Source organism: Entelurus aequoreus, linkage group LG24, assembly GCF_033978785.1.
Source record: "Entelurus aequoreus isolate RoL-2023_Sb linkage group LG24, RoL_Eaeq_v1.1, whole genome shotgun sequence".
Classification (NCBI taxonomy): domain Eukaryota; kingdom Metazoa; phylum Chordata; class Actinopteri; order Syngnathiformes; family Syngnathidae; genus Entelurus; species Entelurus aequoreus.
In genome coordinates this window covers 25,775,489-25,798,561 of record NC_084754.1, presented here as the reverse complement: position 1 = coordinate 25,798,561, position 23,073 = coordinate 25,775,489, and the positions used below count along the sequence as shown (strand labels likewise).

Below are 23,073 nucleotides of genomic sequence, written 5' to 3'. Positions count from 1 at the left end.
CCTCTGCTAGCTCCTAGCTCCATAGAACACGCCAATACAATTCAAACACCTGATCAACACACACAATCACTCAGCCCAAAAGACCGTTCACCTAACCCAAGGTTCATAAAGCTTATATATTTTTAAAAAGTTACGTACGTGACGCGCACATACGGTCAAGCTATCACATGTTTAGCAGCCAAGGCTGCATACTCACGATACCTGATATTCAGCTGGGAATGACTACAACAGTAAATAAACACAAGACATATATATACTCTATTAGCCACAACACAACCAGGCTTATATTTAATATGCCACAAATTAATCCTGCATAAAAACACCTGCGTGTTTGTTATGCTAGCTCCTAGCTCCTATGCTAGCTCCTAGCTCCATAGAACACGCCAATACAATTCAAACACCTGATCAACACACACAATCACTCAGCCCAAAAGACCGTTCACCTAACCCAAGGTTCATAAAGCTTATATATTTTTAAAAAGTTACGTACATACGCAAAAAAAAGTTGCGCACATACGGTCAAGCGATCAAATGTTTAGAAGCCAAAGCTGCATACTCACAGTAGCACGTCTGCGTCTTTGTCATCCAAATCAAAGTAATCCTGGTAAGAGTCTGTGTTGTCCCAGTTCTCTACAGGCGTCTGTGTATCGAAGTCAAAAGTCCTCCTGGTTAGAGTCTCTGTTATCCGAGTTCTTCCATCTTGACTGCATCTTTCGGGAATGTAAACAAAGAAGCGCCGGCTGTGTACTGTTGTTGCTGACTACGTTCGAAAAATACGTCCATTTCGCACCGACAACTTTCTTCTTTGCTTGCTCAGCTTCCTTCTCCATAATGCAATGAACATGATTGCAACAGATTCACGAACACAGATGTCCAGAATACTCTGGAATTATGAAATGAAAACAGAGCTTTTTCGTATTGGCTTCAATGTGGAAGGCATACCCGTGTTCGCCGGGCTACGTCACGCGCATACGTCATCCTCAGAGGCGTTTCGAACCGGAAGTTTAGCGGCAAATTTAAAATGTCACTTTATAAGTTAACCCGGCCGTATTGGCATGTGTTATAATGTTAAGATTTCATCATTGATATATAAACTATCAGACTGCGTGGTCGGTAGTAGTGGGTTTCAGTAGGCCTTTAATGTGTGAGGTACATCACAATCAACTCTATAACAATAATCACTATTTATTTGTACCTAATCCATATCACATTTGACTTCAGACTTATAGTTTGTATAAAAACAGGCGGTCTTCTCTCTCTATTTGGTTATAACTGCATGGGCATTTTCACTTTTTTAATTTGTATCATCAGGGTCACATGTCTCTGTTTTTATGTCTTGTAGGATTTATTACTTATGTCATGATTGCTTTTGGACACTGAGTCTCATCTCCCTTCCTATGTTTAAGGTGATCATACAGACTTTCATCTGTCTGGATGTCACACTGTAGCCTATTCCAGCTGCACTCGGGCAGGAGGCAGGGTACACCCTGGACAAGTTGCAAAACAAAATATTCAACAGGGAAATGCGACAGATAGGTTCTTTTTTAAAGTTAAATAGCACTAAATACCACCAAATAGTTAACGTTGTTAACTATTTGTCAATGTATTATACTGTAAGTATGTTCATGTTCGAAATAAACTAAAAGAAAGAAAGAAAGAAAGAAAGAAAGAATATAGCAACCATTTTGAATATAATCCGAATCACCAAGGCAATGGCTCTCCTGTGTAGTTCAAAAATGACCCATGATCCTTCTCAGTCAGTCCACCAATAACTGACAAAAGAGAAGAAACGCTCTCTTCAGGACTCAGGGGAGCCTGGAAAACAAAAACATTGTTAGCATCTAGTCTGAACACACTAAAATGATTATTAAAGATTATTATTCAGCCTGTCATCTACATGAGCAGCTTTGATGAGTTACTTGTCTTTACTCTGTACCTGAGAACCGCCCATGTCGGTGCGGACCCAGCCTGGGTGTATAGCCATACAAAGAATACCATCATCTTCCAGGTCTATTGCCAGAGAGCGGCTCACCATGTTGAGGGCAACCTGAATGTGTGAGAACAAATTTCTTGTTCAATCAATCAATCAAATATGATTTATGTTGCCCTTAATCGCAAGTGTCTCAACAGTGAGAATCTTAACACCATAATGCACCAGGTAGTATGAATTATGTTGTATAAAATGTTTTTTGTAACAGTATTTATCTTTCTAGAAAGGCAATGCAAGCTTGTGCTTGTATAGGACTGACAAACCTTAGATACTCTATAGGGGTACCAGTTGAAGTGTCCTGCAAGCTCCTTATTTGTGAGCTCAATAGAGCCAAGTGCAGAAGACATGTTAATGACAGCTGCCCTCTGGATGCTCATGGTCGCTGGATCGCATGCTCCTCTGGATGCAGCTCGCTTCAGCAGAGGAAGGAAGGCCTGACAGAAACAGAGAAGGAACAGACTCATCATGTTATTGAGTGTATTGAAATACCAATATATTTACTTAACATTGACAGATAAGTGCCTTTCCCAAAATTGACTAGAGCTTAACTTCACTTTAATTGGTTAAGTCTTTACCTTGGTAATCATTAGAGGTGCTACAGCATTAGTGTGGAAGTTTTCAATCATCTTTTCAGCAGTTACAGTGTGGAAGTTAGCTATCACATTGATTCCTGCATTGTTGATAAGGCAGTTCAGACCTTCCTCCTGTACCAGCTGATGCACCTCTTCCACACCCTTCTGGATACTTTCATGACTCTGTACATCTGGGAGAAAAACATCCAATAATTAAACCAAAAGAAAATAAGGCTAACAGTTAACTGGTCTGTTTTTCTACAGCAGGTAATTTACCTATGCAAGTGGCAAAAAGCTTGTTAGACTACTACAACACCTCTCAGAAGTGACGTACAGCCCTCACATTTCTGTTTTATTTAGTGCCGTCAAATTATATATTTTCTATTTAGATCAATCACACTTTTTAATTTGAAGTGGTTATTAATCACTGGTTTTTACTCACTTGCATACTTTAAAATAACTTAAAAAATTTAGACAAAAATGCAATTTTATTCTAAGAATGTCCTACAAGAACAGTCAGTCTCCTCGCTTATATTTGCACTGACATATGTATTGATCTGATCACTAACCATACATACAACAACCCGCACCACCTTTCAGGTAACCATCAGCGGTTAAAGGGGAACTGCACTTTTTTTTAAAAAAATTGTCTATCATTCACAATCCCTATGTAAAACAAACACTCATGTTGTTGTTGTTGTTGTTTTTATGCATTCTAACTCATAAATAAACGCTAGCAAAGTCTGCTAACAATTCGGGTAATGGAATTCGATCTATTCCGCCTATAAAGTGCTCTAAAAGTATCCAAAACCTCCATCAAATGTTTATATACATGCTGTAATTATATATGTAATGTAGTAACAGGCACATTCATAATAACGTGCAATAAGCAGGAATAAAAAGCTCTCTGATTAGTGCCTGGGAGCAGGTGAGCGTCCCGACCACTAATTAGAGGCAGGTGAAAATAATCAGTACCCACATCAACCAAAAAACACAAATCCGGGTGCTGAAAAACAGAACTAAGGGAATCCTAGTCATAAAGAAAACATGATCTGGGCAGCGGATCATCACAGCGGAGAACCTTCCAGAAAGAAAACTATCTCTGCACCAATCCACCAATCATGCCTGTATGGTAGAGTGGCCAGACAGAAGCCATTCCTTGGTAAAAGTTTGCCAAAATGCAACTGAAAGACTCTCAGACCATAACAACCAAAATTCTCTGCTCCGATAAGACAAAGATTGAACTCCTTGGCGTGAATGCCAGGCATTATGTTTGAAGGAAACCAAGCACCGATCATCACCAGGCCACTATCCCTCAAAATTCCATAGACAATACCACATAATGACAATGTGAAAAAAAATGTCTTTAGAATTTTACAAATTTATTAACAAATAAAAATGAAAAAAAAATCACTTGTACATAAGTATTCAAAGCCTTTTCTCAATAATTTGTTGATGCACCTTTGGCAGCAACGGGTCAAATGCAGAGGATAATCTCACCACACCTAGTGTGTGTGTGACAATCATTGGTACTTTTACTTTTTAACTTTAATTACAGCTGCACTGTTACTTAACGCACATTACAAATTAGAATGCATAAAAAAGAAACATATGTGATCTTGTCAGGACCGGCTCTATATATGGGCAAGAGGGTGGAGAGCCCCTTGTCTTGCATTTGAAGTTGAGAGAGTACATATTAATATACCCACAAAATGAATATACAAAACCCAAAACCAGTAAAGTTGGCACATTGTGTAAATTGTAAATAAAAACAGAATACAATGATTTGCAAATCCTTTTCAACTTATATTCAATTGAATACACTGCAAAGACAAGATATTTATTGTTCGAACTGAGAAACTTCATTTTCTTTTTTAGCATTTAAAAATAATTTCCCAAGAGCAGCAACACTTGAAATACACTTTACCAGACACGTTGGATATATTTATACAAAGTATCAGTATCAGATAGGTACCGCTGATATCAGCCTGAAATTTACTTGGTATGGGATCGGAAAGAAAATCTGTGCTATTGCACAGCACTAGCGCTTATCTGGCTCGGTGGCACGACCGCAGCGGGCTCCAGAGAGGTGTTGAGCGGTCGCCTATTAGGGGCCACATTGGTTAGACACTCACACGCTGGTTGTGCGTGTGAGTGACCCGCAAAGTTTCCCACGCTTTCTTTTGCCAACGAAACCGCTGGCAGTACACGGCGCGGTCGAGGACCTGCTGCGGCCGACGACAATCGAATCGATGTTTTCCTCCAACAACATTTTCACTCATTCATTATATTATACAGGTGAAACTCATGAAATTAGAATATGGTGTAAAAGTCTATTCATGTCAGCAATTCAACTTCAAATGTGAAACTAATACGTGATACAAAGTCATTACATGCAAAGTTAGACATGTCAAGCCTTTTTTTATGATCATTTTAATTATCATGGTTTATATCTTGTGTTGCATGTTATAAGCCTATGTTATTGTTTCACCTTGTAAATCTAAGCAAACTTTTGCACGGTATATTTTCTAGGCAGATGACAAAGATTCTTAAAAGTTTTAAAACATGTTACTAAATGTTACACTGTTGTCTAATTTCCACATGTTTTATTTTGTTAAATTCTACAGATTTTTTGTTGTTCATTTTCAAAACAGTTTTACTATGCTATGTACCTCTGAAGACCTCACTGTTGGCTTTGTTTAGTTTAGTTTATTAAGGATCCCCATTAGTCTACACCGCAGTGGAGACTATTCTTCCTGGGGTCCAGGCAAAAAACATCACACAATCACAAAACAAAAGATTAAAATGCAGTACAACATGATCAAATAATAAAATGTTGTAATACAAAAATAGCAACAACAAAGAACCAAAAAAATAATAATAACTTCGAGTTTACATAATATTGTTCATACCAAAGATAAAAAGAGCAATATAAAAATAGATATATATATATTTTTGCAAAAAAAAAATAAAACAAAGAACCAATGGCCTAAAATACATACACTAGTGTACCAAAGACAAACAGTAAGTGACGAAAAAAGTTCCATCCACCATTTTCTACTGCTTGTCCCATAATCAATAAAATAGTCAATAAAAACAGTCATGACATTAGGTACAATCTAGAATAATCTCTTTCCGCAATACTTCTCCTCTTAGTCTATTCTTAAAACCCACTCTGCTGGTGATTGATACCAGATATTGTGGAAGTCGATTCCAGTAAGTGATTGCCCTATACATTACAGTCTTTTTCAAAACATCACTTTTGGGTTTAAGACGGGTGAAAGCACCTCTTAGGGCTAACCTGGTACCATAGTTGTGACTTTCACTAGCAAGCAACAGCTGAGAATACAGATATGAAGGTTTATGGTATGTATAGATTGTTTTTAAAAATAGAATCAAACTACACGCTACTCTTTCACCAACTCTCATCCATGACAATTCATTATGCATGATCTCAACGCTGGTCCTAAATGAGCAATGGAGAGCGAGTCTGGCAGCTCTGTTTTGGGTAAGCTGGATTTTATTGAGTTCTTGTTTAGATGCATTAGACCAGATTGCTGGGCAGTAGTCAATATGTGACAATACAAGGGATTGTATAACTTGTTTCGTAGTTGTGTTAGTTAAAAAATAGGCACTTCTTCTTATGATTGAGATGCTTCTGCTCATTTTTGTTACTATGTTATTAATGTGAGTGGCCCAAGATAGTCTTTCATCTATTGTAACTCCCAGCAACCTGGCTTCTTTAACTTGTTCAATATGAACTCCATTCAAAGAAACATTCAATATGCGTTCTTTTCTATGAGCATGTTTTGTAAGGTCATGTTAGCTATAAACTGAACACAATTGATGTTAATCCACCTTTGTTATCTTTTTTTCTAAATAAGAATAAAGAACAAAATCATTAAGCAGAGTCGCAGGTGGAATCGAAACGGGAAAAATCTTATCAATTCCCATCCCTATGTTGGAATAATGTTGGTAATGGAAAATATCCAAATCTGGGTGTCGGACGGAAATTTAACAATATGGATCAGTGCATTCCAAGCCCTGATGCTACCTACACAAATGTCTTTTTGAAGGCATGGGGGGCAAACAAATTATGGGTGTGTGCGGGGTCTCTAATTAGAGCTAGAACCACCCAACTCAATAAAAGCTTCTGTCACTGTCACAGAAAACGTCATGTGAAATTTACTGTGTTCTAAGAAGTGATAAGAAGGCGCACACCTTATGTTATTTGACTTTGTTTATGAATAAATGTTAAGGTTTATTTTTATGTTTGTATTTATGACATGAAATGCTTATATTTTTTTAAAATGTCCTCATGACAGTTGTGCACGGTGTTTGCTGGAGACAACCCAAAGATTGTGTGAATAAACCCCGGTAAAACATCAGTTGGAGCGTGGTCTGTCTTACCATAAGAACAACTTGGGAGCAGTTACAGCTTTTTCCCCTGAGTCTGTCGGATTGATGAACAGTACATGTACTATTTGTCAAACAGCATAAAATTGCATTTCGCACACTTGTTCACTGCATGAAATGCAATTCTATGCTGATTTTATTATTGTTGCATATGAGATAGGCTCCAGCACCCCCCGCCACCCAGTAAGGGACACGTGGTAGAAAATGGATGGATGGATAATTTTGCTATTTCATAGTTAGTACTTTATTTCATTTAAAATATCTTATTTAGTTGTTTATGTTCCATGTTTAAAATGACAATAAAATACCTTGCTACTTAGCTTCATGATTTATGTTGTATTGGCACCTCAAGTTAGTCCTGTTGATCAATAATGTCTTTAAAGTTGAACAATTACTCAGTTTCTCATCTTAGCTGAAACATTACTGTTGATCAATCCTGTTTTTTTTCCACACTCATCCAGACTTTTGGTAACAGAGACATTGGAGCAACATCACGAGTCTTGTGGCTAGGGGCAGTGTTTTTCAGAATAGAATAGAATAGAATGGACTTTATTGTCATTATATTTGCATATAACGAGATTAAGGACTCCAATTTAAGGTGCGGTAGTGGGAACAAATATGGGATAGAGTCGACGAGTGAGCAAACATGACATTTGTCAACAATATCATTACAGTAGCTTGTTGGCAATACTGACAATAGCAATTGATGAGAGACGGGGAGTGTTATTGCAGCAGGGAACTAATCAAGGTGTTTGCAAAGGTAGGCTGTACTCTCTCTTCACTACGTCATGTAAACACGGGAAATAATGTATCCCAAATAATTAAATCGCCGCAGCTCCTAATCAATCAATCAATCAATCAATGTTTATTTATATAGCCCTAAATCACAAGTGTCTCAAAGAGCTGATGCTCCTCATTCAAACTTGAGATGTATTAATCCACTGTGGACTGGACTTTCACAATATTATGTCAGACCCACTCGACATCCATTGCTTTTGGTCTCCCCTAGAGGGGGGGTGGGGGGGGAGGGGGGGGGGGGTTACCCACATATGCGGTCCTCTCCAAGGTTTCTCATAGTCATTCACATCGACGTCCCACTGGGGTGAGTTTTTCCTTGCCCGTATGTGGGCTCTGTACCGAGGATGTCATTGTGGCTTGTGCAGCCCTTTGAGACACTTGTGATTTAGGGCTATATAAATAAACATTGATTGATTGATTGATGATAATCTCTAACTCAGGGGTGTCAAACGTACGGCCTGAGGGCCAGATCAGGCCCGCCCAACAGGTTTTATCCGGCCTGCGAGATGAGTTTGCCATGTAGAAAAATTAACCTAAAATGTTTTAATGAAAGAAACCGCTGTTCTAAATGTGTCCACTGGATGTCGCAATAGCAATTCTTTGTATCTTTGTAGATGATGCTACATATGTACAAAATAAACCACATGATGTAGGTATCAGTCGAGGAAAATTATCAAACTAAATAAATAAATAATAATCCTGTCATTTGATTTTGATATATTTTGTTTATCTTAATAGAAAATTAACACCAATGAGTTGACTGATGAACATTATAACATAATTTATTAAGAAAATATAAATAACAACAAATAGAGATTGAATAATGTTAACCGCAACATGTAAGTGGAAAAAAAAAACAACAACATTATGATTTGGACAATTTCAGAATGTGCTCGTTCAATTTTTAAACAAAGAAAGCAATCTGAAGTTGTCTTTATTTTTAAGTTATCGTGCCGTGATTTAACCAGTCCGGCCTACTTGGGAGTAGATTTTTCTCCATGTGGCCCCCGTTCTGAAATGAGTTTGATTTCCCTGCTGTAATTAGTCACATGACAATAGGCAGGGAAAAAAATAAATAATATATATATATATATATATATTTATCTTTCGGGGTTCCGTCTCCTCTCTAAATGTAATTCCACAGCGATTCCCGCCTTCTTTTCAGGTTGGTGCGTTGGATTTTTAGACCTAAATAGAGTAAGTAAAATACAGTAGACAAAGCTTGGTGAATGACGATAAAAGAAACACGTGCAGAAGCACTGAGCAGTTGTGACAGAATATTAGACTGCATAAACAGGATGTAACGTAGGGGCTCCACATTTCCTAAATGGCCGCACCCTGTGTGTACTGTACTGCACAGGAGGTGATGTCCCCAAAATAGCAGCACCGTTATGATTGCAGCGGCACACAAAATTAATCAATGAAGCGTTTGTACATCGAGACATGGTACACATCGTACACAGAGGCATATTTGGCGTGATTTAAAGTTTGTAAACCGAAAACTTTGCAAATTGAGGGATGCGTAAATCGAGGTTCCAGTGTACCAGATAAAAGTTCCGAATTAATAGTCTATTAGATTGCGAAAAATACCAAGAGTTAATAATATACATGTGTGCAGCTTTTTAAACAAATCAACACAACATGCTTGTTTTTTTGAGGAAGTTAGACAGCTTTGTTGTTTGTTCTTTTTGCTTTTAAATGGACAAAAGTTTCATAGTTATTTTGTTTTTGTAACAGACTAATGAGCAGCACAAATACAACACAAAACTTTCTTAATGCGCTTACCCAGAGCGATTATGTGGATGTTGGGATGCTTCTTCGCCAATTCATGAAGTTTCTGGTAAAAAGAAACAAAAAAACACAACCAGATTATTAAATTATTTCAATTCAAATGGTGTTACAAAAAAAAAAAAAAAAGTTCAAAGTCCCAACGACAGTTACACACACACACACACACACACACACACACACACACACACTAGGTGTGTTGAAATTATCCTCTGCATTTGACCCATTCCCATGTTCACTCCTTGGGAGGTGAGGGGAGCAGTGAGCAGCAGCGGTGGCAGCGCTCGAGAATCATTTGGTGATTTAACCCCCAATTCCAACCCTTGATGCTGAGTGCCAAGCAGGGAGGCATTTTTATAGTCTTTGGTATGACTCGGCCGGGGTTTGAACTCACGACCTTGCAGTCTCAGGGTGGACACTCTAATCACAAGGCCACTGAGCAGCTAAACAGCCTTTTTCCACAGCAGGGACCTTTACAGGGACTTTGCCATTTACCCAGGTAAATAAAATACCCTTCTACATTTCCACCCAAAACTACCCAGGTAAATAAAGTTCCACAGTAACTATTTCAATTCCTGGTAGCGAGGCTGGACTTCCAAAGTCCCTGCTGCAACTTGAGAGGGGCGGTCTCTGCTGTCAAACGCTGATTAGTTAAAACATAGTTGTCGCGTTTCTAAAACTTTGTATTCAAAGTTTCAGCCTCCATTAGAGAATGAGAAAACAACTTGATTATTTCTTATTTATTGTGTATTTCTATTACAACATACTTGACGACTTAGAGAAAGAAAAACAAAATAAACTTTCGACTCGCAGGAACTTTTGAGTGGCACCTGTGTGCTGAAGAACGCCGATTATTTGAACTATCTTTCAGTGGTTTTACCCAGTTGTAGTGCTTAAACTAGTATGCAGTTTAATACCGCGTACCGTATTTCCTTGAATAGCCGCAGGGGCGTTAATTAATTTAAAACCTCCTGTCACACCTGCGTTTACCGGAAACCGGCGGGATGGCCGTGCATGCGGTAATTATTTTAAAACCTCTTCTCACTCCGGCGTTTACCAAAAGGAATCCATAAAATTTAGGCGTGCGCTTTGAGTGTGATGTAAGCATACCATCATGAAAAGCACATTTAATTAACAAAAACGTTATTATGGTCTTACCTGTACTTATAAATGGAGTCCATTTGCAGCTCCTTCTGACCAAAAGCATCGATAACTTGTTTATAGAAGTCTTCCTTATTTTCTTTCTTCAGTTTTAAAAGTCTCTGTTTCGATGGAGATATTCCTTTAATTATTACCTCCTGCTTCGATTGAAAGTCCAGTTTAGAAAACTGTTTTATTTTAGATACCTGTATGTGATCCTCCAAGTTAGAAGTTCAGGCAGAGGGAAAAAATAAATCTCTTGCTGCGTGTGTTCACTTCTTCTGCAGTACAGGAAGTCGCAAGAAGGATCACTAGCGCGGCAGCGCCCTCTACCACCAGGAGGCGGGAGTGATTTAATGACTTATACAGTATTTCACACACGCAGCTACGGTATATTAATAAAACATAGCTGCTTACTGTTCTCTTTAGCATACTGTACCGGTATTCAATAGCTTGAACCTTAAATCCTACTGAAAAGCTCTTTATCTTTTTTCCTTTGTGCGATAGTAAACTACTGAAATCAACTTCCTCCATTTTGAAAAGGAGGACAGATGCGTCACTCGTGACGTAACGAATTTGACCCGGTGGAAGTTCTAGCCATATACTTGATTATTTCTTATTTATTGTGTATTTCTATTACAACATACTTGACGACTTAGAGAAAGAAAAACAAAATAAACTTTCGACTCGCAGGAACTTTTGAGTGGCACCTGTGTGCTGAAGAACGCCGATTATTTGAACTATCTTTCAGTGGTTTTACCCAGTTGTAGTGCTTAAACTAGTATGCAGTTTAATACTGCGTATTCATATTTACAAACTTCAATTAAACATGTGGGCAGCACGATTGGACACAGATTAGTGCTGTTGCCTTACAATAAAAAGGTCCTGGGTTCAATTTACGGGCTCGGGGTCTTTCCGTGTGGAGTTTGCATGTCCTCCCTGTGACTGCTTGGGTTCCCTACGGGTACTTTGGCTTCCTCCCACCTCCAAAGACATGCACCTGGGGATAGGTTGTTTGGCAACACTAAATTGGCCCTAATGTGAGTGTGAATGCTGTCTATCTGTGGTGGCCCTGCGATGAGGTGGCGACGAGTCCAGGGTGTACACTGCCTTCCTCCCGAATGCATGAGGAATATAGTGTATGCTGTAATGCAGCTCGCAACCCTGAGAGGGACAAGCGGTAGAACATGGATGGATGGATGAATTAAACACGCAAAGCTACGAGAAGTGGACGGACTCAGTAAACATATTAACTGAAAAGTATGAAGTATTTAGCCAAATTTCAAAGCGGCAAGGCGAGCTGCTTACTCGGACTCGACAGCCTTGTTGTTTAGAGATAAATGCGAAATACAGGACAAGTGGACCGAAGGCAAATTACATCAAATATTCACTATTTACTTTGTTACATGCTGTAAAAATAGTCAGTGGCCCCTTTAACACTGCACACCAAATCTGATTTTTTTTACCCTTAAGTGAGACAGATCTGATTTTTTTTGCCAGTCTAATCGCCTCAAAGTGCTTCAAATCTGATGTTGTTTTCACATCAGATTCAGGCCACTTAAAGGCCTACTGAAACCCACTACTACCGACCACGCAGTCTGATAGTTTATATATCAATGAGGAAATCTTAACATTGCAACACATGCCAATACGTCCGGGTTAACTTAAAAAGTGCAATTTTACATTTCCCGGCAAACTTCCGGCTGAAAACGTTTCGATATGATGACGTTTCGATATGATGACGTTTGCGTGTGACGTCAACAATTGAAGCAAAAGTATTCGGAGCCCATTGAATCCAATACAAAAAGCTCTGTTTTCATCTCAAAATTCCACAGTATTCTGGACATCTGTGTTGGTGAATCTTTTGCAATTTGTTTAATGAACAATGGAGACTGCAAAGAAGAAAGTTGTAGGTGGGATCGGTGTATTAGCGACGGACTACAGCAACACAACCAGGAGGACTTTGAGGATAGCAGACGCGCTAGCCGAACGACCTCACCTTGACTTCCTCCTTCTCCGGGCCGCCAACCGCATCGGTGATCAGGTGAAGTCCTTCGTCGTACCGTCGATCGCTGGAACGCAGGTGAGCACGGGTCGTGATGAGCAGATGAGAGCTGGCGTAGGTGCAGAGCTAATGTTTATAGCATAGCTCTGTCAAGGTTCCGTAGCTAAGTTAGCTTCAATGGCATTGTTAACAACAGCGTTGCTAAGCTTTGCCAAGCTGGAAAGCATTAACCGTGTATTTACATGTCCAGAGTTTGGTAGTATTGTTGATCTTCTGTCTATCCTTCCAGTCAGGGACTTATTTGTTTTGTTTCTATATGCAGTAAAGCCCGATGCTATCACGTTAGCTCAGTAGCTAAAGAGCTTCGCCTATGTATTGTCGTGGAGATAAAAGTCACTGTGAATGTCCCTTTCGCGTTCTCGACTCTCATTTTCAAAAGGATATAGTATCCCAGGTGGTTTAAAATACAAATCCGTGATCCACAATAGAAAAAGGAGAGAGTGTGGAATCCAATGAACCCTTGTACCTAAGTTACGGTCAGAGCGAAAAAATATACGTTCTGCACTGCACGCTAGTCCTTCACTTTCACGTTCCTCATCCACGAATCTTTCATCCTCGCTCAAATTAATGGGGTAATCGTCGCTTTCTCGGTCCAAATCTCTCTCGCTGCTGGTGTAAACAATAGGAAAATGTGAGCAGTCCTTCCTCCGGTGTCGTCACGCTACTTCCGGTAGGGGCAAGGCTTTTTTTTATCAGAGACCAAAAGTTGCAAACTTTATCGTCGTTGTTCTATACTAAATCCTTTCAGCAAAAATATGGCAATATCGCGAAATGATCAAGTATGACACAGAATGGATCTGCTATCCCCGTTTAAATTTTAAAAAATCATTTCAGTAGGCCTTTAAGGAAGTAGTCCAAATTAGATTGGAATCTGATCTTTTCAAATGTGATTTCAGTCTAAAGGGCAATGTGAGCTGAATGCGATTGTGTCTTTTTTGTCAGCTTTGGGCAAGCTATTTCATTTGTGTTCCCGGGGAAAGACGCAGCCCGCCAGCTGAAGCAGGCCACGAATTTTACATTTTTAAGGTCAAGGCAAGTGCTGCCTTAAAGGAGGCAGACTTCAGATTGTGTCCGTTTACTACGGGGGGAAAATCTCAAGAGCAAGGTCCGAGTGTTGTTTTCCGCCATTGCAAACAGCGCTAGTGTGCATGTGCCATCTTCGGAGGCGCGGCTGCTGGTGCGTTAGCAGGAAGTGAGCAATGCCGCCTAGAGTGCATTAATAAATGGTTTTTCAATCATTTAAAAATTAAACGGTGTTACGAACCGTCCGGAATTTTACAGCGGTTTATCATTATATCGTTTACCGTTACATCCCTAGTCCATGAACAAGTAAAAGGTCAAGAGCGGTCACGGCATGTTCTTGCTGTAGATGCTGGTTAATTTTTTAGGGCATTACGGCAAATGACAAGGGTGGTCGCGGCACTTGCCACAGTTGCCGTGGTTAAATTTGAGCCCTGACTACAGAGCAGCCGGACAAGTTACATCTGTTCTGCTGCTCTCTCTTTACACGCCCACTCACTCACTGACGTCACTCTGCCAACACGTTGCCATCCTTACAAACACACATACACTACTCTCATAAGTTAACCAGCTCCCCTGTTGTGCACATGTAGATACGTAGACGTGCACACAGCTGCTTGGCTTGATGCCAAATACTAGTGCAGTTAAAACTGCAAAATTAGCAGTCAACTAATGCAAGTGAAATGAAAATATTTTGTGACAAATTCCTACAATTTGTGTTTTGTGTGTTTTAACAAATGTGTTTTACCTGCTACATGGCGTATCTGTGTACATTTATCCATAGTTTTGTTTTTAGTACTTAATTAATAATTAATAATTGTATTTTTCTTAAAGCGCAGACCAGGAGTGGCAACCATAAATCATGAATAATTTAATATAAGGTCAGTAAAACTTTCTGTTCTATTCTAACCTAATCCTTGATTATGGCATACAATATATAATATGAAAAATTGTAAATTGATGTGTTAATGTAGTGTAATTGTAATTGTAACAGCCTGTAATTGTTTGTGTTTTCTTTTTTTGATTTGTTCCTTACTCTGCATTTTGAGAGCTGTCTGACCTAAATTCACCGAACACCTGACGTCCTTCCAGACCCTGATGCAACGAGTGCATCTCTCGGAAAATCTTGGAACAACTCGGCTGTTCTCGTTGTCAGTTAACCTTTGACTCACGCTTCCAAAATGGCTGCGCCCATGTTGTTTATACCGATTAATGTTAATTATGCAATGTCTTCATCTGCTGGCTGCCCATTGTTGCACTCGGGCAGGGTTGGCACCTTTACCGTACCCGTTTACATATAATTTGTTTCCTTTTTGTATTCTTTATTTCATTTTTCTTTTCTTGTATTTTAGTTTGCTGAGGACAGGCAGCGGTGGTGTCTTGGGTGGTGGTTCCCCCCCTTTCGGTGTGCTGTGTGGTTGTCATGTGTGATTGGGATGACCTTATTTGGCATTATTTTTACATTAACCCAGCTGGTTATGTCTTTTTTTCGTCAATTTTAACACTTAGTAATAAAATGAGATTGTATTAGCCCTCACATCTCTTGGCTCATTGTATCGAACCTGTGTGTCTTGTTGGTATTACCGTTTCATTGGGCGAACTTCCCAAGGTGGCGTTATCAGTTTTTAATGTTATCTACGTTATCTACATGTAAAGCGGCAATTTGGCTTAAACCGAGTCCACTTTTCCGCAATTGCTTATATGTTTGCCTCTAAACATTTCAAAATATGCCCAAATTTGCACCGATTCGGGTAAATAAACAGTAGCCTAAAGAGGCTCTCGACCATCGCCCGGATTCTGGAAGTGGTTGTGCGAAATTCTGTATCACTGAAATATTTTGTATGCCCATGCGGGAGCGCGCATGGGGCCGAAGCTCTGTTCCTTGTTCAGACAGCGGCAGCACTTCCGTGTTATTAGTGATGTCAATGATACAAAATGTGGATTATTACGATCATGCTTTGATTGTCAAAAATTTTGTTGGTGTAACATGTGACATTCCTACCCGAATAAATGCTTTTGATCATCTGTACATTACATGTTGTATTCACATCGCTGCACAAACTTCTCTATTGTGTACGGTGTAATGCTGCGAAGCGGTTGGTCAGCCTACCTATTTTCTGCAAATTACATTATTAACATTCTGTAATTTGGTTTTTCTATTTATTTCACCTTATGATAGATTAAAAAAATAACACTCATATAATAGGAACAAACACTGTAGGGTAGACTCAATTCCATGTTAAAAAAAACCACAACAAAAAAAACAAGTATTTTATGTCAGAAACTGTGTCCCACATACGTCTATTTTCCTCAAGCTATGTACTAACATCATGTGGAGTATATGTACAGACATGGCATTGTACAAAACCTGTGAATTTGGACTCATGTTATTATTTTTATTTTTTATTAATCATTCCTACAAAACAATACACAACAATACCATAATAATGCAAATCAAATTCTGAAACCAAATCCGACCCAGCAACATTCAGAATAGCAATAAACAGAGCAATTGAGAGGACACACAAATGTTATGTTATTAATGACAAAAAAAGTTAGTAGGGGATACATAATGTTTCAGAATATTTCTGTGCTGCCATAAAATGTGTCCCCCTTCTATTTTTCTCAATTGATTTATCAGAATCAGAATCAGACTCAGAAATACTTTATTAATCCCCGAGGGGAAATAAAAATTGACTAACTTCATGTCGATTATTGTGTACAATTTTAGAATAATTTACAGCTAAATGTTTATATTTGGACTCATTTTATTAATTACAAAAAAGTTAGTAGGGGATACATAAAATTTCAGCATATTTATGTGCTGCCATAAACCCCTTTTACAATCTGTACTAATGGGACATTAACAAAGTGGGTCCTGACATGGAGTTGGAAAGCGAGGTACAGTGATTTTATTTAGTTTTATAATTACCATCTTTAAAAGAGTCAATCTTTCATCATGTGTTTTTTTTTTTTTACAGGTAGTCAAAGCTTATCTGGCTGTCATAGTGTGCAAGCACAATAAGAACAGTCCTGCAAAAAGCCACATTCATTGATTCCTTTGCAATGACTGCTATGTGGGGAAGAAAGGACTCAAAGATTCAAGCAGGTATACATTTCTATGATGTATTGTATGTTTTTTGCTCAGATTTTGATACTTTGAAATTCCAAAGCTAAAAAGAAGGCAATGTACTGTAATGTATTGCAAATACAGCTATTGTAAACATTGCTGTACATATGTCAATAAGTATTGGATTTTGGATATTTTTATTTAATTTTAGATTCAACCTTTGGAGTATGAGGTCATCCTGGGACTTGTGAAGGAACATTATCACTGGAGAGTAAACTAAGAAATAATGTCCAATCACATTTTTTCAAACAGTATTTGTAGTTCATGTATCCACAAGAAAAAAGATCCCTGTTTTTGAATTTGGTGGGGAGTACAAGGAAGCCACTAAAACATGTTTGGACACAACTAGGTGAAAGGTATTACAACTAATACCTAAAAATGGGCACATGAATAATATTAATCCTTTTGGGCAAGTGTTTTAATAGGTAAAACATAGATTTTTAAACGACAAAGTAGAACAATATAATATTTTTTAAACGATTCCTTTATTTCTAAAGGGCCTTCATGCGATATGAAGGCTATCATTTTTCTAGGTGGACATGCAGTACTGTACAACACCAACAGCAGATTGACAGTACATTATGTGATGTATTTGCATTGAAAGTAAGTTGACTTTGCAGAGCAACTTCATCATTCTCATAAAATAGTATGACACTTTTTTGAGACATTTAAAACACTGCAATCATTTGTTTACTTCAGATTAGAAACTCTACATGAGCATATTGTACACTATTACTATGAGGTGGAGCTTACGGTTATGCTAAAATGTATTTTTCAGTTTGCAGAGTGTCTCCTGAAAAAGGAAAATATTAGTATTCCTGCCACAAAAGCTGTGATAAACAGACGGAGGCTGGACATTGCTGTTACCCTTCTCCTGGACATTGGTAGGAGATATTTTGGTATTTCATTGACTCTACTAAAATCCAGTAGAACTGTTAGTCCCAATAGATACTATTAAATTAAACAATCCTGTTTTCTTCATTTGCAATAGATGAGCTGATAGACAAATATCACTTTTGTAGCCAACATTACTTATACGTAAATTGGGCAACACCGTGTTTTTCTCAATTTTTAAAATGGAACCCTGATGAGCCTAGGATTATTGTTTTATTTGCAATTTTACTTTACATGAAATTATATTTGTGAAATAATACGGTTTAGCAACAGCAACAATGTAGGGTGTATTGAAATACATATTTTTTTTAAACTTAGATTCTTTGTCTTTCAGATTCAGTGTTTGGCGTGGATCCACCAAGAATGCCTTCAAGGCCCACCATCAGCAGAGGAAAGTTTTATTTGCATCGCATGTAAATGTTTTTAGTAGAGCAGTCAAATTATTTTATTTTATTTTTTTAAGTCAGATTAATCACTTGTTGGTATTTTGATTAATCATGATTAATGACAGGTGATTAATCTATTGCAAAATGGAAGTTAGTTTACACAGATACAATTTTATTCTGAGAATGTATTCCAGGAAAGTTTTTATACGTTTCACTTGAATCCATGTCATTTACAGTATTTGCACAAAACTTAGAAAACAGTTTTATCTCAAATTCTTCAAGGGTGTATTCTGTAAGTGAATGGGTCTTCTCACTCGTTGTTGTACGGACTTATGCATTGATCTGATCACGGACCGTATAGCAGTTGAGCTTAAAGAGCGTGTAAGGCCAAAATAAATTGCATGATTAAACTTAAGTCTGTACATGATTACTGATATAATATTTTCTGATTAATTACATGATTATCTTGTTATTTTGACAGCCCAAGTTCCTATTAATATGTATAGATTGTTAAACTTTTGTGCCAATGTGGTTGTTGTTCCTATTTATCTTTCGCTTGTGTTGTTGCCCTAAAACAAATTGCAAGTAATAGTGAAATTGTTTGTATGACTATTGTTAAGTACTTTTGAGAGGCATTGTTAATTTTCTAACTATATTCAAGTGTATTTTTTCTGCAAGCGCTATCTTTTTTATGTAACAATAATAACATTTTCATTATTGTTTCATAGGTTGAGCATCACATGAAACAAATCTTGCAAACAAGAAAAAAATGAAATGTTATGCATCCCCTATTAACTTTTTCTGTAAGTAATAAAATAAGTCAAAATTCACAAGTTTTGTACAATGCCAGGTCTGTACATATAATCCACATGATGTTAGTACATAGCTTGAGGAAAATAGACGTATATATACAAGTTTAGCTGTAAATGATACTAAAAATGTACATAATAATCCTCAAATTAGTACATACTTTGAGGGAAATAGAGGGGATCACATGTTATGGCAGCACAGAAAAATGCTGAAATATTATGTATCTCCTACTAACTTTGTTGTAATAACATGAGTCCAATTCACAAGTTTTGTTGTTGATGATGCTAAGTATGTACAGAATACACCACATGAAGTTAGTACATCAATTGAGAAAAATAGAAGGGGGACACATTTTATGGCAGCACATAAATATGCTGAAATATTATGTATCCCCTTCTAGATTTTTTGCAATTAATAAAATGAGTCCAAATGTACAAATTCAGCTGTAAATGATACTATAAGTGTACATAATAATCCACATGAAGTTAGTACATCATTTGAGGAAAATAGAAGAGGGACACATTTTATGGCAGCACAGAAATATGCTGAAACATTATGTATCCCCTACTAACTTTTTTGTCATTAATGAGATCCATCCATCCATTTTCTACCGCTTGTCCCTTTTGGGGTCGCGGGGGGTCGCTGGAGCCTATCTCAGCTACAATCGGGCGGAAGGCGGGGTACACCCTGGACAAGTCGCCACCTCATCACAGGGCCAACACAGATAGACAGACAACATTCACACACTAGTGCAGTGGTTCTTAACCTTGTTGGAGGTACCGAACCCCACCAGTTTCATATGCGCATTCACCGAACCCTCCTTTTTTTCAAATTCAAGACAAAGTTATTATATGTTTTTGGTAACACTTTAGTATGGGGAACATATTCTAAGTAACATAAAATTAATTTAGAGTTTTTTGGACACTAGGGGAACATATTCTAAGTAACAAAGACTTAATTTAGAGTTATTTGGTTAGGGTTAGGGTTAGAGGGTTAGGGCCAGGGTTAGAGGGTCAGGGTTATAATAAGGCCATGCCGAATAAGGCATTAATAAGTACTTAATAATGTCTAGTTAAGAGCCAATATGTTACTAATTTGCATGTTAATAAGCAACTAATTATTGGTGAATATGTTCCCCATACTAAAGTGTTACTATGTTTTTTACTGGTGCACAAAATGAACCGTGCATGAACATCACCTTGTTCAAACAACAAAACCAACACAGTGCATAAACTCACAACAAATTACACACTTGCAAATCAGTCTGACTTCTGCTGTTGCCGTATCACGCCGATAGGGAGAAGTTTTTAGTTACAAGATGAGTCGGGTGTGTATTGACCTCTACCATGAATTGATTAACGTGGACCCCGACTTAAACAAGTTGAAAAACTTATTCGTGTGTTACCATTTAGTGGTCAATTGTACGGAATATGTACTGCACTGTGCAATCTACTAATAAAGTCTCAATCAATCAATCCGCCGAACCCCTGAGCCCGACTCTCCGAACCCCTAGGGTTTGATCGAACCCAGGTTAAGAACCACCGCACTAGGGCCAATTTAGTGTTGCCAATCAACTTATCCCCAGGTGCATGTCTTTGGAGGTGGGAGGAGGCCGGAGTACCCGGAGGGAACCCACGCAGTCACGGGGAGAACATGCAAACTCCACACAGAAAGATCCCGAGCCCGGGATTGAACTCAGGACTACTCAGGACCTTCGTATTGTGAGGCAGGTGCACTAACCCCTTATCCACCGTGCTGCCCGTCATTAATAACATGAGTCCAAATTCACCGGTTTTGTACAATGCCAAATCTTTACATATAATCCACATGATGTTAGTACATATCTTGAGGAAAATAGACGTATATGGGACACATTTTCTAGCATAAAACATGTGTTGTTTTTTGTTTGTTTATTAACATGGAATTGAGTCTACCCTGTAGTGCTTGTTTCCATTATATTGGTCCATCCATCCATCCATCTTCAACCACTTATCCGGAATCGGGTCGCATTATATTGGTGTTATTTTTTAATCTATTAGAAGATGAAATAAATAATAAACCAAATTACAGAATGTTAATAATGTAATTTGCAGAAAATAGGTAGGCTGACCAACCGCTTGGCAGCATTACACCGTACACAATAGAGAAGCTTGTGCAGCGATGTGAATACATTGATTGATTGATTGTACACAATAGAGAAGCTTGTGCAGCGATGTGAATACATTGATTGATTGATTGATTGATTGATTGAAACTTGTATCAGTAGGTTGCACAGTGAAGTACATATTCCGTACAATTGACCACTAAATGGTAACACCCGAATACGTTTTTCAACTTGTTTAAGTTGGGGTCCACTTAAATTGATTCATGATACAGATATATACTATCAAATACTATCAAATATACACGTATACTAACATCATAATACAGTCATCACACAAGATACTCATCAGAGTATATACATTAAATTATTTACATTATTTACAATCCGGAGTGTGGGATATGGAGGGGGGGAGGAGGGGGGTAGGTTTGGTTGGTATCAACACTTCAGACATCAACAATCAGCATCAACAATTGCATCAACAGAGAAATGGATATTGAAACAGTGTAGGACTGACTTGGTAGGCTATATATAGCAAGTAGTGGACATAGAGAGAGATCAGACAGTATAAGAAAAAGTGTCTACATTTGAATGTTTGATTGTTTACAATTGATTATTTACAGTCCGAAGAGGTATCATGTGGAAAGGAGGGTTTTAGTTTAGGGTTGTAGTTGCCTGGAGGTGTTCTTTTAGTGCGGTTTTGAAGGAGGATAAAGATGCCCTTTCTCATACACTTGTTGTGAGAGCATTCCATATTGATGTGGCATAGAAAGAGAATGGGTTACCTTGTTAGTTCGGAATCTGGGTTTAACGTGCTTAGTGGAGATACAAATACAGATGATCAAGCATTTATCACATGTTAACTCCAACAACATTTTTGACCATCAAAGCACGATCGTAATAATCCACATTTTGTATCATTGACATCGCTAATAACATGAAAGTGTTGCTGCAGTCTGAACAAGGAGCAAGGCTCCGCCCCCATGCGCGCTCCCGCGGGGGTACAGAATTTCGCACGCCACCTGAGCTGCCTCTCGGTCACGTGATTACAACCCAGCTGGCATCAAAAAACATGTCGCGGTACAAAAAAATAACCACTAAAAATATTGTATTTTTTTCATTTTTGTATTCATTCGTTGCCAAAACTTGTTTCGGCGCTAATACAACTTTTTCTACAATGTATTTTTTTTTTTTTTGTATCGAATCTTACTGGCAGTGTTTTGGCTAGAACGAGTAAAACATGAGATGTGATGTTTACCAGCGCGGCGGAGGGGTCACGGGTGGTGGCTATAATCTTCCCCGGCGAAAATCCCCCGTTGACCAGACTGTCCACCAGCTGTAATCCCAGTCCTCGGTTAGCTCCCGTTATCAGCACAGAACCACACTTTTTGAAACAAGCAGAGCCACTCATGTTTTCAGCTTTTCTCAAAATTGTCCTTTTGCTTCGCCCTCAAACTCTTCCAACACCCCACGTACACGTACCCAAGCTAGTGGGCGGGGCTACGGTATGACGCGTTTGCAAGTTTAGACAAGTGCGCCTGGCTGCAGCCCGCAGATCGAGGAGGGGCTAAACGTTTCACCCCCGCTGCAGTCAGAGGTTACTCGATCGAGGAGGGGCTTACATTTTCCCTAAATGTGGGCTGGTCTAAACGTTTTATTGTACATTATAAACTAATGTATGGATAGACCAGGGGTCGGCAACCCGCGGCTCTAGAGCCGCATGCGGCTCTTTAGCGCCGCCCTAGTGGCTCTCTGAAGCTTTTTCAAAAATGTATGAAAAATGGAAAAAGATGAGGGGAAAAAAAAAAAATTTTTTGTTTTAATATGGTTTCTGTAAGGAGGACAAACATGACACAAACCTCCCTAATTGTTATAAAGCACACTGTTTGTATTAAACATGCTTCACTGATTCGAGTATTTGGCGAGCGCCGTTTTGTCCTACTAATTTTGGCGGTCCTTGAAC

The 23,073-nt window shown here is 38.5% G+C and overlaps 1 protein-coding gene and 1 long non-coding RNA gene across 2 annotated transcripts; one reads left to right on the top strand and one right to left on the bottom strand.

The window, feature by feature from the left end:
- Positions 1-675: 675 nt before the first annotated feature.
- LOC133641538 (C-signal-like) lies at positions 676-22,637 on the bottom strand. The gene is made up of 6 exons (XM_062035333.1): positions 22,369-22,637; positions 9,562-9,613; positions 2,566-2,753; positions 2,254-2,424; positions 1,937-2,047; positions 676-1,815 (listed from the first exon to the last, which is right to left on the bottom strand). The coding sequence occupies exons 1-6, from the start codon at positions 22,519-22,521 to the stop codon at positions 1,702-1,704; spliced, it is 789 nt and encodes a 262-aa protein (XP_061891317.1). The 5' UTR covers positions 22,522-22,637; the 3' UTR covers positions 676-1,701.
- On the top strand, positions 17,477-18,714 carry LOC133641539 (uncharacterized). Its single transcript, XR_009824300.1, has 3 exons — positions 17,477-17,522; positions 17,698-17,803; positions 18,148-18,714. It is a non-coding gene; the product is annotated as an uncharacterized LOC133641539 (long non-coding RNA).
- Positions 22,638-23,073: the final 436 nt, after the last annotated feature.